This window comes from Callithrix jacchus, chromosome 14 (genome assembly GCF_049354715.1).
Source record: "Callithrix jacchus isolate 240 chromosome 14, calJac240_pri, whole genome shotgun sequence".
Taxonomy (NCBI): Eukaryota; Metazoa; Chordata; class Mammalia; order Primates; family Cebidae; genus Callithrix; species Callithrix jacchus.
In genome coordinates this window covers 25,537,339-25,555,405 of record NC_133515.1, presented here as the reverse complement: position 1 = coordinate 25,555,405, position 18,067 = coordinate 25,537,339, and the positions used below count along the sequence as shown (strand labels likewise).

The window sequence follows — 18,067 nt, the reverse complement described above, 5'->3', positions numbered from 1 at the left end:
ATTCCTCTTTCCTCAAGCTTCCCGCATAGCTGGGACTACAGCCACATGCTACTGCGCCTACCCTGTCTTTTCACTTGCATGATAATGTTCTCTGAGGCATTTATAACTATATAAATTTCGATGCCATCTGATTCTTAATCCTTTACTTAGGTTAGACCTGTTTTATTTTCCTTTCTGGAAGCTTTTAGGGCCTTTATTTCTGGTGTTCTGAAATTTAGTTATTCTGATTGCTTTTTTCTTTTCATTTATTGTACAGAACATTTGGCAGTCCTTTCAGTTAGAAGAAATGAGTCATTTTGCTCTATGTGAGAACTATATCCTCTTCTACCATGGCTGGAGATTAGTAAGTAAGACCTAAAACTGATAAAATGAGAAATGGTGACAAGAGTCTAAACTTTGAAAATAAGGAGGAAAGTACCAGGGACAACAACTAGAAGAGGTGAGGGTAGCTACTTATGAAGGATAGGGAAGAATGTGACAGAGGCCAACTTTATTTTCAGACAGTCTTGCTGTGTCGCCCAGGCTGGAGGGCAGTGGCACAATCATAGCTTACTGTAACCACCTCGAACTCCTGGGCTCAAGTCATCTTCTTGCCTTAGCCTCCCAAAACATGTGCTATCATGACCTGCTGATTTTTTTATTTTTTGTAGAGATGGGGTCTTACTATGTTGCCCAGACCTGTCTTGAACTCCTGGCCTCAAGTGATCTTCTGCTTAAGCCTCCCAAAATGTTGGGATTAGAGGTGTGAGCCACCATGCCTGTCCCAGAGGGCTACTTTAAAACAACTTTTAGTCATGCCTATAATCCCAGCACATTGGGAGGCCAAGGCAGGAGGATTGCTTGAGTCTAGGGGTTTGAGACCAGCCTGAGCAATATAGGCAGAGCCCATCTTGACAAAAAGAATAAAATAAAATTAGCCAGGTATGGTGGCATGTGCCTGTGGTCCAAGCTACTCGGGAGACTGAGATGGGAGGATCACTTGAGTCCAGGAAGTTGAGGCTGCAGTGAGCTGTGACTGTACCACTGCACTCTAGCCTGAGCAACAGAGCAAGACCTTGTTTTGGGGCGGGGGGGCGGGGGGAGAAAAAGACTTTCAGTACTATTTGCTATAAAGGCTGTGATCATGGTTTATTTTGAGAGAAAAAAACCCCTAATTGTACATAATCTGCCAGCTTTTAAATATATGAGTGTATAAATATTGTATATTATATATATAATTATACAATACTGTAGCCCCCATTAACCTTGTGGTTTCCCTAGAATTTTTACTTATTACAAATTTACTGAGTGTAAAATATTGTTAAATTATGATGAATTTAAGCAAAAACTAAGAACAAACAATCCAACCAAACAAGTTTTTGAAGACTGAGCTTTAAACGGAAGCAAATAGTCTAGAACATCTCCCTGTGTTACTCACATCACCTCTTTCACTTTTAGTTAACCAGCCTCCTGATATTAAGAACAATTAAGTCTTTAAAAAATTCTTTTGTAAATGTTAGATCATTTTGTTCCAACCTTTTTTTTGAGCAGGGAGGGTACTTACCCTGACTCTCTCCATCTGAGTGCTGAATGGGTACAGCAATTCAAATAGAATCAGGCCTAAAGAAAAGATGTCCACTTTATGAGAATAGCTGTTTCCATGAATCTGAAATCCCATGTAAAGAAAATTTAAAAATTAACATAGACACAGTACAGTTGATTTTACAGCATTATTGAATCCCAAAGTTTACTTAGTCACTTCTTGGTTTCAATGCAAGTATATGTGTAAAAATGTTAGCAAAGAGTTAATCTCCCAAGTCTCTTTTCTTCACTACTACACCAAGAGTAATTAAACTACTCAGCATTACAGAAGGAAAGCCCAGGTATAGCTCTGAGATATGCATCAGTAAAATAGGCCTCTCAGAAACCTGGAGACTTGCCATGCTAAAAAGTTTGTGGGAGCCAGCAAAATCTGCTTGACTACCCCTGAGGTGAGGTTTTTCAAAGGGAAGGCTATCTAAAGCAAATCTCTCATTTCTAAACATCTTAGTGCTCACCCATTTTTATGAGAAAATCTTCATTACTCCCAACCACTAATCAACTGTAGTTAGCCTTCATTATGGCTCTTAATTATGGATACTTTGCATTCTTGGTTGTATTTTTCATGTGTATATTTCTTATTCTTCACAACTAGATTATCAAGTCCTGGAGGGAAAGAAATGCTTCTTTTGTGTTGCTACCATCCAGCACTGGGCTAAGTACAGAGAAGGCCCTCAATAAACACTGATTTGTTAAAATGAACAAATAAATTAGAACAGAACTACTTGAGTAAAGAAAGCATTATTTAAATTAAAATTGACCTTTTGGTGACTCAGAAATACTCCTTTATTTGTGAAAATTTCTTTAGGGATATAATTTGACATTTGGGAAATAGCCAAAGAAGAGCACTTTGGAAATGCTCCATACCAATACTTCTTAACTGGGGAGTAGAGGTGGTCACAGGGCAGTTGTCAGCATTTATGATCCCTTCACAACCTCCCCTCTAAACTGTACTTGGCATCTGTCTTCCTGGCCTTCTGCACAGCCTGCCTGCCTCTATGCTTACAGAAGAGAAGATGGAAAGTTTCAGTGATCACATCAGCTGCATCATCCTCTTCCCTTCCAAGTGACTGTAGCAACCTGAAGCCTGACTCGCCTCTCATCCCTGGGGTTTGGGAAGTGTTAAAAAAAATGTGCAAAAACAATACTTATAGGAGAACTGAAAAGGACACCCTCACACACTATTTGGAGAATATAAATAAACACAAATTTATGAGAAGCGACTTGGTAATAAATGTTTACTCCTGCTATTAAGCATCTAATTTTACCCACTCTAGGGCAGATAAAAATGTGTGCAAAGATTTGGGTATGGGGATAGCTACCCAAGTGATATTCCTGATAGCAAAATTTACAAGTAATTAAAATGTCCCAAATGAATGTTGAATACCATGCAGCTGCAAATATTTTCTAAGAATATTTAATAATATGGGAAATGCTTATATTTTAATATTGTATCTAAAATTTTACAAAGTAGAATTCCAATTTTATTTTCTAAAGTAAGGTATAAATATATACACACACGCAGAAGGAAATAACTGCTGTTAATATTTTAGAGAAATTTTTTGGTAAGTGATTTTTACTTTTTTGTTATATGTCTCTATACTTTCCATATTCCCTACAGAGAGGACAGATTGATGCATTACTAAATTTGTTATTTCTAATATTACTATTATTATTATTTTTTTTTTGAGACGGAGTTTCGCTATTGTTACCCAGACTGGAGTGCCATGGCACGATCTCGGCTCATGGCAACCTCCGCCTTCTGGGTTCAAGCAATTCTCCTGCCTCAGCCTCCCGAGTAGCTGGGACTACAGGCGCACACCACCATGCCCAGCTAATTTTTGTATTTTTAGTAGAGATGGGGTTTCACCTCGTTGACCAGGATGGTTTCAATCTCTTGACCTCGTGATCCACCCACCTCGGCCTCCCAAAGTGCTGGGATTATAGGCGAGCCACCGTGCCCGGCATTTCTAATATTATTAAATATATTTTAAAAATAAATATAGCCTCATGAACACATGAAAATTTATGTTTAAAAAACATCTAAAAAATAAGGAATTAGAAGGTTTATATCCTTTCTGAGTTTGAACTGATTATTTAATCGCTGTGCAAATCTAGAACTTAGCCTGTGTTTCTTTATAATTACAACCAAGAACAAAGTAACCATGGGTCCTGCCCATTTGTTCCAAGGATGAGAAAATTAAGAGAGTTCTGATAATAATTTTAAAACAATGTTATACTATAGCTTCTAAGGCTTGTGTAAGATTGTACAATTCATACAGCTAAACTATTCTGAGCAACTTTTAAGGAGCACTTTATAAAGTGACAGTTTCTACTCTTAAAGAGGATTAAGAAGAGAATTAAGACTGTCCATTTTAACTACCAAATTTTAACTATTATACATTGCAATATTTCTACAGCTATCCTAACTTTCTAGTTTTTTTAACAATACCAAATATAGCATCAGTTGTCATCAACCTCGTCCTTTCTCAAATGGCAACCCGGTTCTAAGACACACACACACAGTAGCCACAAGCCACACTACAGTCAGCACAGAAGTGTGTATGGGGTGGCTAGTACTACCTGATGTTTATCTTTTTTCACTGGCATTCACTTTCACTCATCTACCAAATATTTATGAAACTATGCCATATTCTAGGCATTGTTTCAGGTGTTAGAGAGACAAGCTAAGTCCCATTCTGATAGTTTACAGGGGAAGAGAAAAATAATCTCAGAGTTAAAAATGCTGTAAAAAGAAACCAGTGTAACGGCATGGACCCTGGCAGGGAGTAAAGGGAGAGGCATCCATTTTAAATAGAGCTAGGTGGGAGGGGCTTCCCAAGTTGTGAGCCTTCATAATAAGCATCCAGATAGAATTCCTTTTATTTGTTTTCACAATATTTAAAATGTAAAAGTATTATTTCCAGCTTCTTAAATAATAAGTTTTTAAAAACACAATTAAAAACTTTTTTTTTTTTTTTAAGATGGAATTTCACTCTTGTCGCCCAGGCTGGAGTGCAATGGCATAATCTTGGCTCACTGCAACTTCTGCCTCCCAGATTCAAGCAATTCTCCTGCCTCAGCCTCCCGAGTAGCTGTGATTACAGGCACCTGCCACCATGCCCAGCTAATTTTTATATTTTCACTAGAGACAGGGTTTCACCATGGTGGCCAGGCTGGTGTCTAACTCCTGACTGACCTCAGGTGATCTGGCTGCTTTGGCCTCCCAAAGTGCTGGTATTACAGGCATGAGCCACCTCACACGGCCAAAAATACTTTTTTTTAAAGGGATCTCACTCTGTCACCCAGGCTGGAGTATGGTGGCATGATCTTGGCTCACTGCAACCTCCCCCTCTCAGGCTCAAATGATCCTTTCTACTTCACTCTCTCAAGTAGCTGGGACCACAGGCATGCACCACCACGCCCAGCTAGTTTTTGCATTTTTTGTAGAGACAGTTTCACCATGTTGCCCAGGCTGGTATCAAACTCTGAAGCTCAAGCAATCCACCTGTCCCAAAGTACTGGAATTACAGGCATGAGCCACCAGGCCTAAGCAAAAACGTTTTTAATATCAATTCTGATATATGACTGTGTAGAAAAATTAGAATATATAGGAAAATCCAAAATAGATTAAAATTCATTCAAAGTCCCCCTACTCAAGAGCAATGCCTGTTGATATTTTATGGCTCTTCTAGTCTTTTTTCCCTATAGATAGAAACATGTATTTATAGTATTTTGATATTTCATACAGTTTTAATTTTTCCTTTCACCAGGCCTTGGCCATATCATTTGAGCAGGATGATTCAATTACCAGGGCCAATAGATTTATTAATTTTTCTATGTAAGCCAGTTTGGATACTTTTGGTTGCAACCAATTGACTATATATGAAATTCTCTAATAAACAAAAATCTCTTCTGTATCCTTTCTAATTTCTAAATTTATTTGTGATTTCTCCCTCTTAAGTAGGTATCTAGCTAGAGAGGATTATCTTTATTTTAAACTATTAGAAACAACCATGGTGATGCTATTTTACTGTTTCACCAGTATCAATTTTTTTTTTTTTACCAGTATCAATTTTTATGTTTGTTTTCCATCTTCTTGGTTCCTCCCTGCCTTCTACTGAGCAGAATTCCAATCACTTATACAGCAATGTGCTTATGTAATGAAGTCCTGTAAAATAAATTTATCTCCAACTGGAACTCTGAAAACTTCCTATAAATGTCACTATTTTTCATTTCTTGCATTTTTTTAAAACAGTTTTTTACATTTTCTTCTAAAGATTGGGTTTCACTATTTTACCCAGGCTGGCCTGGAACTTCTGGGCTCAAGTGATCCTCTCAACTCATGATCCTGAGTAGCTGAGACTGTAGGCTCAAACCATGGTGCCCAGTTCCTTTCATCATTTTATTTCTTTTTCATATGGAACGCTTCACGAATTTGCATGTCATCCTTGCACAGGGGCCATGCTAATCTCCTCTATATCATTCCAATTTCAGTATATGTGCTGCCGAAGTGAGCACTCATCATTTTCTTAATACTTTGTATGAGTATTTTTACTTCATTATTGACCTGATAGTTATTATTTTTTAATAATTATTTTAATGTTTTTTAAATTCTGCGGTACATGTGCAGGATGTGCAGGTCTGTTACACAGGTAATATCAGCTATTAAACAGGTAACATAACCTATTAATTATGGTGGTTGACCCTTATGTCAAATTACTTATGGTGCCATGGTGGTTTGATTCTTACGTGGCAATTACATTCTCCACTGCCACATGCTCATGGGCAAAAGCAAAAAACATTTAACTTAAAATGTCCTTAGCAGTAAAAATTATTAATCTATTAAATCTCAACCTTTAAATACACACTTTTTTAATGATCTGACAAAATGGGAAAATATTCGTAAAAACATTCACCGCACCTGGCAGACAGACAGTTTCTTAAAGATGAACAATGAGACAGGGTATCATGGCTTACGCCTGTCATCCCAGCACTTTTGGGAGGCTGAGGTTCGAGGATTGCTTGTGGCCAGGAGTTTAAACCAGCCTGGGTAACACAGCAGGACCCAATCTCAAAAAAATAAATTAATAAATATTTTTTAAAGAGAAAAAAAGATAAACAATGTGAGAATGGCACTTCAAGGAAAACTAACAGTATTTGTTGTTAGTGATAAAAGTTGAGCTTTTAATTGAAAATTAAAATTTTGGAAGATTTAAATCTACTAGTGGGAATTTGATAGCCTCCTAAAATGTAAAGCCTTTTCTGGTGAGATTTGTGGTCATATTATTCAAAGTGACTTTTTATATTATATGAACTGTGACAACTTTTGGAATAGTTGCCAAACTTAGGGAACCAATAGTTTCCAAATGACTAATGCACAATATAAAATCAAGCATGGGTAAAAAGATCCATTCAAAGTACAAAATGGACCAAAGGATGTTAAAAGTACCAGAGTACAAAATATTCATGAATGGTTTTAGATTTCACAGTGTAAATGACTTTTAAGAAACTATCACTAAGTTTCGATATATTATCAAAGAAAAATATCTAAAATTACTTGAAATGTAATATTGTTCTTTTTCCAACTACATATCTGTGTGAGGTCAGATTTTCTCCATGTACTTCAGCCAAAATAACATTGCAATGAATTGAACACAAAAGCAGATAGGAGAATGTAACACTTTTATAAGTCCGCTACTAGAGAGATTGGCAAAAATGTAAACAAATGTCACTCTAATTTTTTTTTTTTGCAGGGGAATTGGTGCCTGTAATTTTTTTTTTTTTTTGGTTTAGAAAATACTTTTCATAAAATAAGATGTAATGGGTTTAATTCTGTTATTTTAATTGATTTAATAAAGCTTTTAAATTTCTCCTTTAACTTCTAATATAATAAACATTGATAGATAAAATTTTGTTAAGAAAACCTTTTGGGTTCTCAATTATTTCCACAAGTATAAATAGGTATTGAGTGCAAATGTCTGAGACCTGCTGCTCTAAGCATAAGGAAGCTTGTGAAGATCATTTGCCTGGTGGTGGCTGAGCATGCTCACCTGAAGCTTTCAGGATGCCCTGCTCCCACCGCTCTTCCAGTCCCTGCTCTGATTATAGTGCTTTTCCTGTGAAGGCCAAGTAGCCCACAAGGCAACACAGGCCAGCCTGTGTGCCTCTATTTCCTACCATGGTACATGCTGGAGGCTGCCTATGAATGACCACAGACGGCAGCCCAGTATAGTGCCTCTGGGTCTAGCTGGCTCTGAAAACAGTTCTGACATAATATACACAAGGCAAACCAGAATTAAATTTTGGAGGGTGGTATTCAAAGTCTCTCTCCAAATTCATAGTTGCTGTCAGGTGCTGGTTCAGGGGATGAGTGCATTTTATGTGTAGGATTTTTCTTAATCCATCCTCAATTCAGGTTGTAGAAACTATAGTTTAGCTGTGTTACTATTCCACTACTGGAACACTACTGCTAGTTTTCATAATTTTCAGACTTACTGAGTTTTAGATTACTGTATTTTTTAATGAAAACATTGGAAGAGATTGATCAGGTACATCTGCTGCCATGCTAATAAGTGAAAGTATAAAACACTCACCTGCTCTGGGCTCATATACAGTTTGGTCCCTACTTGTCCTGTGTGTCTGGCATAAGCTGGCATTGGGGTCAGAACTGTCTGCTCTTCCTCATCCTGGTCCATTGCAGTCACTAATCCAAAGTCTCCAACCTTGACCACATCATCCATTGTAAAGAATATGTTGGATGGCTGGAAAGAATACAACAGACAAAAGTACAGTGGATGTGCATGGAGGAGAAAGAGAATTATTTAAATTATTACAAAGAAAAAAATGCAATAAACTAGGTATTTTCAAGCATATTTCTCTTTAACATGGGCTAATATGAAAATAGTGACAATTTTTCAGTGCCAGACAAGTACTAGTGGCAAAGAAAAGCGAAGGGTAGCAAAGAGAACTAGTATTTATTGAACATCTACTTAAACCCTTTGAGATGCGCATTCCCTAGGGATCAGGGTACTTAATCCTCAATCTTATTATTCTATATATTCTTCCCAGGCAAGCATCTCTACACTTAGGACTTAAAGCCTTAATAATTATAACGATAACTAATAACAACAAGTTCATAAACAGAACTTGCAACATGCTAGGCACTGTTCAAAGCAGTTTACTACTACTAACTCATGTACTACAATCCCATTATATAGATGAGTACTAACTCCATTTTACAGACGTAGAAAGTGAGGCCCAGAAGTTAAACAAATTGCCTAAGGTTACCCAGCTAGCAAGTGTGGAGCAGGGAATCAAACTTGAGCAGTCTGGCTCTATGAGAAAAGGACCTTGTTATCCACTGCCATGTGCCCAGCTTTCAGCTTTCAGTAGTTCTTGCTCTATGGTAGCTAATTACTATTTGGTGAATAAAAGAAACAGACTGATCTTTTGGTTTGTGTCTGGGAGGAGGACACAGATTATCAGAAGGGATAAGAGCTCTTAACTACTACTCTATGCTACCTCTTGTAAAATCTATATGCTCTTAAGACTACATCTACTCCCAGATCTCTGCCCTGAGTTCTAAACTCATATGAAACTGTTTATTGAATACATCTAACCAGATGTCTCATGGGTTCCTCAAACCCAAAGTGCCCTAGAAATACATCATCTTTGCCTCAGAGTCTACTCTGCCCGGCAGGTAATATGACCATTCATAGCCCTTGAAATGAGGAAAAAGAAAGCCATTTAGCTCATGAAATTGAATTTCATCATGTTTCAAATACTGCCAGAAAATAACATTTCATTCCCAAACTCTAAAATACCATTATATGATTTTGAGTTGGAAGCATGAAGTTATTGTGTATAAGATCTATGGTAATAATCTAGAGCTCTCCAATAAATAACTTTGCACCAGAGGCAATAATAGACTATCCTGCATTAAATGTCATCTTTCTTCCCCACTCCTATTTTCTGATAGCAGTTGTTATTTACTGAACCCTATAATAGACAAGCTTTTTGGCTCTCTAGTATCTATCTCTCTGTGCTTCCACCAGAAGTATCTTGACTTTATTTTGGGAACTTCCTTCATACTGACTGTGCAGCAAAACCCCATGGATAGTGTGAAAGGCATCCATGCTCTACAGTTGTTTATGCCAATCCACAGAATCCCATTGCCTGGCCAGAGACTGGGGTTGTTGAGGGATGAGTAGGTGTCCTTGGTTTAAGTAGAATAAAACTTCTGATAAATAGTGGGAGAAAAAAATACTTTTCTCTCTACCCTCTAACTCACCACCTCCAAAAGACTTAAATAGAAACAAGAAATAGGGAGGAGAGAAACCATGTTCTGGCTAAATCAATTCATCTCAGCTAAAGCTTTACCTGAATCCTCAACAGTTTAGTCACATGGTCCAACAGATTTCCTTTTTTGGTTAAGTCAGTATAAATGCTTTTGAGTGCAAACAAAATAAAATTCAAAATAAATGGTATGACCACCTAATCTAGAACATTTAGGCATTGTACTATAACAGGTGAAAAAAGCAGATATGGTCCATACCCTATGAAAACCATAGAATAAATAATCCAGGTGTGATGAGAATAATGAAGGACCAGGTTTCTGTCAGAACACTGTATATCAGAGGAACTGAGAAAAGCTCAGAGTGAAGAAAATAGAAGACTAGAAGCCAGTCTGAAGAGGTTGGAACCCAAGTCCTGATGACAAAAAATGTGACCAAAATATAACAAGGAAAGAAGGTTTAACACTGAGCTCAAAGATTTAGGTCAGAACAGAACAAAATGTATAGCTTTTTCAACAAGGAATAAAAATCTTTGCTTTTTTTTTTTTTTTTTTTTTTTTTGGTTGGGGGCACCCCAGAAATCTTTAAAAGGAATTGTCTCTTATTTAGAAAGGAATAAAACCTTTCTGATTTCTAGAAAAACTAACAGGAATATTAACTTTTTTATTAAATTTTTCTGGTGCATAGACAAATGTAGAAAAATGTTTAGACAACATTGGAGCATTAAGTGGATATTTACCAATATCTCATTTACATTATAAAATTGGCAGAAGAATATTAATTATCAGTGAAAACATAATTCATTGTCTTTCAAGTTGACATTTGTGTGTACAGCAAGTGTTAAGTACAAGAAGAATGTGTATATCAGCTAGTTGTTTTCCACCTAGTGATAAGCATTTACCATATTCAAACCTAAATGCTAGTTTCTCTCAAATTAGGGGCATGTGGTCTCCTGTAAACTGTCTTCTCTAATCCAATGAAATAATTCATCTCTGAACTTTTCATTCAGTGGAGAACAATTCTTGGCAATCAGTTTGGGCCTACGTCAAAATCACTGAAGCATAATAATTATATATAACTAATAATTATATTGAAAAAATAAGAATTATTTCTAATTCCTATTCTTGTTATCCTAAAGCACTTAAAATATACTCAAGAATTTGAAAACCTATCGCTGATTTTAGAAGAAAACTTGTGTCCAAATAGTTACTTTTGTGCCTGAAACAAGTCTGTGGTTACATAAAACTGAAAAGATTTAAAATGGATCCACATCTATCAAGACTTTAAGCTACTTTCATCAGAAAAGTATTTATACATTCACTATGCATTGACTGATGACAGCTAAGAGTATATGGAATGTAGCAGAAACTACTTAAATACAATTTCCATGTACTTATTTTTAGAAATACTACTAAGGAAATGTCATGTTTTAGTAAGAATCTTAAGTAATTTTGCATATTACTATAATATTCGCTAGAATCCAAGGTTTTAGAGCTATAAATAATTATCTGGTTAACTATTTGCTACCTTTCCCCATTAAGCTTCTCACCTCTTCCCCCAAAGTCTAAACAGTTCAGAATAGGAGCAACAGTGTGAAGATTTGCCCAATTCAAGCTGGCTAATGAAGGACCCCAGGTCTCTCCTTCCATTTGGATCCCTTTCACCATTCTGCTTCAGAGCCCTGGAGGTATTGGTGTCAGGGTTACTCAAAACCATAGAAAAAAAAAAAAAAAAACAAGCTATATCTGCTCATGGCAGATTTTAGCTAAATTTTTTTTTTTTTTTCTCACCTGGAATACTGGGAATACGTTTTACAGTAAAATAGAAGCAAACACATTGCCAAAGAGAATGAATGAATGCATGGTTTGCCTAAAGTTTTCAGACATAAGACTTCTTACTTTTGGAGCAGGACTCTTCAAGGCTACTTTCTCAGACCTCTGCTCTTAGATGCTTTTACTCTCCCCCACTCTTAAGGGTCCTTCAGAGTACTGTAAGTACTGCTCTGAATCACAAAACGTCAGATTGAAACCCAAGGGCGATGCTCCACAAATACAGACCTTGAGGTCCCTATGCATCAATCCTTTACTGTGAAGAAACTCCACCGCCTCTGCAATCTGCAGGAAGATGTGCAGACACATGCCCCTCTCTCTATCCTCTATGGTACATCGTCTATTCATCCAGTCTTTGAGGTTTTCTTTTCTGCACAGCTGCATCTGAATGTAAAGATACACCTTTGGTGAACTGGGCTGGAGTTTTTCTGTGGTGTTTTTACTGAGATCTAAACTTAAAGTGGTTGGTCTTGGAGGAGAAATAGATAACGTAGCTTCAGAAGAAGATCTGCTACTGGTGGGCTTGAAAGCAGTGAGTTTATTAGAATGGTTGCCAATATGCAACCGATTAGTTTTGGGCTCTTCTTTACTGGAAGCATTATCACAGCCAGAGTCTTCAAATACTATTGAAGAGGAGGTTCTCTCCCTTGACCTTACATAAGGAGAAGCTTCAGAAGGACAAAGTTCAAAGGAGTGTCCCTCATCATTGCCATCCATAGTACCATCTTCCACATCACAGTCTGTAAGGCAACTGTCCTGGAGGTTGTATGCTGCATCCACTGACACACTGATGTCTCCATGGTCCATTCCTGAGAATTCCAGTGGTGAGAACTCATTCTCAGATGAACTTGTCTGGCCACAGGAAATCCCTACTGAAAAAGACCTGCTTCTTTGTGGTGAAGGAGCTATGATTTCAATATGTTCTTTTGTAGAGAAAGGATCCATTCTGCATATTTTAACTGATGGTGCATCCATTGGACTAGGGGAGCTGAGTGGCCAGTCTGTACTAAAAGTGGGAGAAATACAAAGGGATAAGAGTGAATATATATTGATTAAAGTACCTGAACTGCACCCTCTGTTTAAAGAGCTTCAACTATAATAAAGCCACTTACCAAATGACAAACAACAAAACAACATACAAACTAAATAAAAACATACAATGTGCGATAGAGATCATCACATTCCATTTGTTCCTTCTAAAAAAACCTAATTTTAAAGCTTAATTTTATACATGAAACAGTTACCTGGGACTGTCTGGGGCTGTCACAGCAGCCAAAGCCTTTTATGTAAAGCAAGGACAGGATTCCTCAATGACTGTGATTCTGAAGCCCTAATCCAAATTAGGGCAGCACCTCACAAGGCCTTAAGATAAGCAGCCATTTCATTTGGACCTTCCATGGCTTAGTTATTGGTTGAGCCTATAATAAGCACCATTTTAATAAGGTACCTTAGGTGGATCTAATGTTGCTTAGGTACCTGTAGGTAGGAGTTTTACTCCAGTTGTTTGGTGGCAGTCTACCTATATATGCTTCCTCCTTATTCCCCTTTAATAGTCTTTCTTTCTTTCTTTCTTTTTTTTTTTTTGTGCATAGATGATCAAAAGGAAGTTGTGATCAAGTTTGGATTTTTTTTTTCTTTGAGGCGGAGTTTCACTCTTGTTGCTCAGGCTGGAGTGCAATGGTATGATCTTGGCTTACTACAACCTCTGCCTCCCGGGTTCAAGTGATTCTCTTGCCTCAGCCTCCTGAGCAGCTGAGATTACAGGCACCTGCCACTACACCCAGCTAATTTTTATATTTTCAGTAGAGATGGGGGTTTCATCACGTTGGCCAGGCTGGTCTTGAACTCCTGACCTCAGGTTATCTGCCCACCTTGGCCTCCCAAAGTGCTCAGCTGTGAGCCACTGCACCGAGCCTTCCTTTAATAGTTTTTAAATAACCTTCCTTCCTATAGCACATCATAGTTAATATGGGCAATATCTTTGGGCTAAGTTTATGTATTTTTAACTGCAAATAGTTCAAAACTACTTTAAAAGGAGTTGTAAATTATTAACTGCTAAGAGAATAACCAAATAACTAACAGTTTTTAAACATGGAGACAGAAGAAAATACCTTATACTGAGAAAAGTCACTATAAATCCCTCAGTTAATCACAATGTACAGAGCCCTATCAACTAATAATTTTTGTTTTGTTTTGTTTTGTTTAGAGACAGTCTCTCTTGCTCTGTCACCCAGGCTGGAATTCAGTGGCGCAATCTTGGCTCTCTGCAACCTCCACCTCCTGGGTTCAAGCGATTCTCCTGCCTCAGCCTCCTGAGTAGCTGAGACTACAGGCACATGCCACCATGTCTGGCTAATTTTTTTGTATTTTTAGTAGAGTTGGGGCTTCACCATGTTAGTTAGGATGGTCTTGATCTCCTGGCCTCATGATCTATCCACTTTGGCCTCCCAAAGTGCTGGGATTACAGGTGTAAGCCACCATGCCCAGCCTTAACTAATAATTTTTTAAAATGTAAATTCTCTTATTTTTTTCTAAGAGACAGGTTCTCACTATGTTGCTTATGTTGGTCTTGAACTCCTGGGCTCAAGAAATCTTCCCACCTTGGCCTCCCAAAGTGCTGGGATTATAGGTGTGAGCCACCCCTGTATGTTCGCAAAATCTAAATCAAAATTTCACAAGTGGCTAGAGAACTTTTTAAAACATGAAACAGAACAGAACTCTGCCATTCCTTAAAAAAAAAAAAATCCCTAAAGTTATAAAACTGATATTGTGATCACACAAGCAAAAAACTAGCTTAAGTCTACGTGGAACAAAGTTAGTTACCTTTCATCTTTCAGCCAAATTTCATCCATCTTTTCTTGCCACTTCTCTGGTGGTGCTTCAAGCCAGGCATTGAAATATCTAACAATGCCTGGGTGCTCAAGTTTGGCTAAGGCTTTAACTTCTCGCATTACCTTTTCCCGAGCCAATTCCCTGAAAGAGAAAAAATATATAAGGTGATGGATATTCCAATTACACTGATTTAATCTTTACAAATTATATGACACATACCCCTAAAATATAGATGCATTCCATATCAATAGAAAAGGAAAATTAAAAAAATAAAATTAGCCAGAAAAAAAAAAGAGAAAGTAAGACAACACTGAGGCCTGTTTATATGTGAAGTATTCATATTCAATAGTGAAAACAGAAAAGTAATAAAATAGGATCCCTTCTTGAAACTGAAATTAGAAACATATGAGTTAGCCTAGGGTATACTTCTTTTTATTTTTTGAGACGGAGTTTTCCTCTGTCGCCTAGGCTGGAGTGCAATAACGCAATCTTGGCGCACTTACCTCTGCCTCCAGGGATCAAGTGATTCTCCTGTCTCAGCCTCCCAAGTAGCTGGGAATGCAGGCATGCACCAATATGCCCTACCTTTTTAAAAATTTTTTTTATTTAATAGAGACAGGGTTTCACCATGTTGGTCAGGCTGGTCTCGATCCTCTGACCTGAGGTGACCCACCCACCTCTGACTCCCAAAATGCTGAGGTTACAGACGTGGACCACTGTGCCCAGCCAGTCTAAAGTATACTTCTAAAAGGCCACACAAAAAATATTTCGAGTCTTTCAGTATTCGAGTATTTCAGTTTTTTTTTTTCCTTCTGGAAATAAATGCTACAAGTGCATCTACTGCACATGCAAATAAAATTTTCTTGGCTGACTAAAAATGAATCATTACAGACTCTTAAAGATTATTGCTTAACATTTGTTGTCAATGGGAGGACAAATAGGTATGAGTGAGATATTCAGAAGAGACACTAGCATCTTCACTCAGGAACACGGAGAAGGACCACTCCAAAAGCATACACATTACAACCTCACAAGCTTGTACTAGCATGTTGTTTGTATAAGCCTCAACTATACAATATCATAGGCAATGAAATTTTAACTAGAAAGACATCTGGATTTTATCTTCTGCTTTCAAAACTTTTCTGACGGACCTAATCTCACATTTCTAGGGATCCCATCATCCCCTAAGCAACACAAATAAATGCAAATTGCATCTATTTCCCTCCCCATGAGAACACCAGCTACTCTGATTTTTTTCCTCTGTGCTTTGTTATGTTATTAATGTCCCCTGCTCTCTCATTCTAAGAATCCTAGTACGTTTCTAAATTAACAACTTCTAGGTACTCACAGTCAGTTACCAAATCCTATCAGCTCCTCCTTTTCAATTCCTTACACTCAATTCTTATTTTAGGACTAAACTGTTGCCAAAAGATCTCATGAACATTCCTCTCTTTTGTCCTTTCCTTGCATCAGCCATCTACACGCTGCTACCAGAGTCACCTCCACTTTGATCACATTGCTTTTTCTATTCAAATGTCTACAAAATAAGATACCAACTTATTTGCTTGGCATTTAAGGTGCTACAAGCTATTTTTTTCCCCCGGAGATGGAGTCTCACTGTGTCACCCAGGTTGGAGTATACTGATTCGATCTCTGCTCATTAACCTCCACCTGCCTTTTAATAGAAATGAAATTTTTGTCATGTTGGCCAGGCTGGTCTCGAACTCCTGGCCTCAAGTGATCCACCCACCTAGGGCTCCTAAAGTGCTGAGATTACAAGCATGAGCCACTGTGCCTGACCAACCTATCTTTTTCTTCCTCTCTTCCATCCTCCCCCATTCTTACCCTTTGCTCCACCTATTCCAGAACTCTCACCATTCTCCATACCACCTCCAGCTGCTTGCAAGAGCCTTAGCTCAGGCCATTTTATGCACTTGGCCATCCCTCCCATACCTGTCTCCTGAGGTAAAGGCTACTCTTGCACACCCAGAGCAAATGCCTCCATTTCCACAAAGTTTGACTTCCTTACTGCCTTTTGGCCACATCCACTCTTCTTCATGAGAAGTTGTTAATACTTAATTGAGATGAAGCAAAGGTCAAAATCTTCCTTGCAATGTATTTACTTGAGTACACATACAAAAGCACCAAAAAGGTACAAGCTTCTTGAGGGGAGAAACCTTGCTTAGTTTTTATAGCCTATGTAGTACCTGGCACATATGAATACTTAAACTACTCAAAAGTTATTTACCAAAAGAAAAAAATTAGTTCCTGAGTACGCAAACCATCCAATTCCTGTCCCTCCCAGACAGGAATTTGAAAAAACTGTGACTACCAGATAAGATGGTAGCACAACAATTAGCATGCGTTTAATCAAGAATCAACAAGAGGCCAGGCATGGTGGCTCATGCCTGCAATTCCAGCACTTTGGGAGGCAGAGACGAGTGGATCATTTGAGGTCAGGAGTTTGAGACCACCCTGGCCAACATGGTGAAACCCCATCTCTACTAAAAATACAAAAATTAGCCAGGTATGGTGGCTCATGCCTGTAATCCCAGCACTTTGGGAGGCTGAGGCAGATGAATCACCTGAGGTCAGGAGTTCGAGACCAGCCTGGCCAACATGGTGAAACTCCATCTCTAGTAAAAATACAAAATTAGCCAGGTGTGGTGGTACACCCCTGTAATCCCAGCACTTTGGGAGGCCAAGGCAGGTGAATCACCTGAGATCAGGAGTCCAAGATCAGCCTGGCCAACATGGTGAAACCCTGTGTCTACTAAAAATACAAAATTAGCCGGGTGTGGTGGTATGTGCCTGTAATCTCAGCTACTTGGGAGGCTGAAGCACGAGAACCACTTGAACCAGGGTGACAGAGCGAGATCCTGTCTCAAAAAAAAAAAAAAAAAAAAAGAAGCAACAAGAGCCTTCTACATAGATAGAATAAAAGGTGTTGCTAGAAACCTATTATCATCTTAAGCATCACAATGCTCTGAGTCAGAAATCACACTTCTAGGAATCTATCCTAAGGAAACAGATATCATCAATATATATATAAAAAGATGATACAGCAAAGTTTTTTTTTATGGTAAAGTTATTTCTAAAATTGTAACAAATTAGAAACCAAATTGTTTATCAATACAAAATGGTTAAATATGGCATGTGTATTAAATGGACTATTACCAAGCTATAAAATACTTTTAATATATTTTTAAAAATTGTTAACAACATGAAAAATATAGAGGATATGACAAAGCAACAGACAAAACTGTACAGTACTGGTGACTGGCTACCAGTTAGGTAAATTTATGACCAGAAAACAAAATCAAGGCCAGGTGTGGTGGCTCACACCTGTAATCCCAGCACTTTGGGAGGCTGGGGCAGGCAGATCATGAGGTCAGGAGTTCGAGATCATCCTAACATGGTAAAACCCTGTCTCTACTAAAAAAATACAAAAATTAGCTGGGCAAGGTGGCAGATGCCTGTAGTCCCAGTGACTTGGGAGGCTGAGGCAGGAGAATCTCTTGAACCCAGGAG

At 38.0% G+C, this 18,067-nt stretch overlaps 1 protein-coding gene and 1 non-coding gene across 4 annotated transcripts in view; both read right to left on the bottom strand.

Annotated features, from left to right (window-relative positions):
- EIF2AK3 (eukaryotic translation initiation factor 2 alpha kinase 3) overlaps positions 1-18,067 on the bottom strand; it is a 71,379-nt gene that overhangs the window by 4,121 nt on the left and 49,191 nt on the right. For all 3 annotated transcript variants that reach the window (XM_078348935.1, XM_002757522.6, XM_035272013.3), the window contains 4 exons: positions 14,528-14,677; positions 11,933-12,710; positions 8,175-8,342; positions 1,544-1,645 (listed from right to left, as the gene is read on the bottom strand). In XM_078348935.1, coding sequence (XP_078205061.1) covers positions 1,544-1,645; positions 8,175-8,342; positions 11,933-12,710; positions 14,528-14,677 — 1,198 coding nt within the window. The remainder of the gene's footprint in view (positions 1-1,543; positions 1,646-8,174; positions 8,343-11,932; positions 12,711-14,527; positions 14,678-18,067) is intronic.
- LOC118147520 (U6 spliceosomal RNA) lies at positions 5,993-6,099 on the bottom strand. Its single transcript, XR_004733974.1, has one exon. It is a non-coding gene; the product is annotated as a U6 spliceosomal RNA (small nuclear RNA).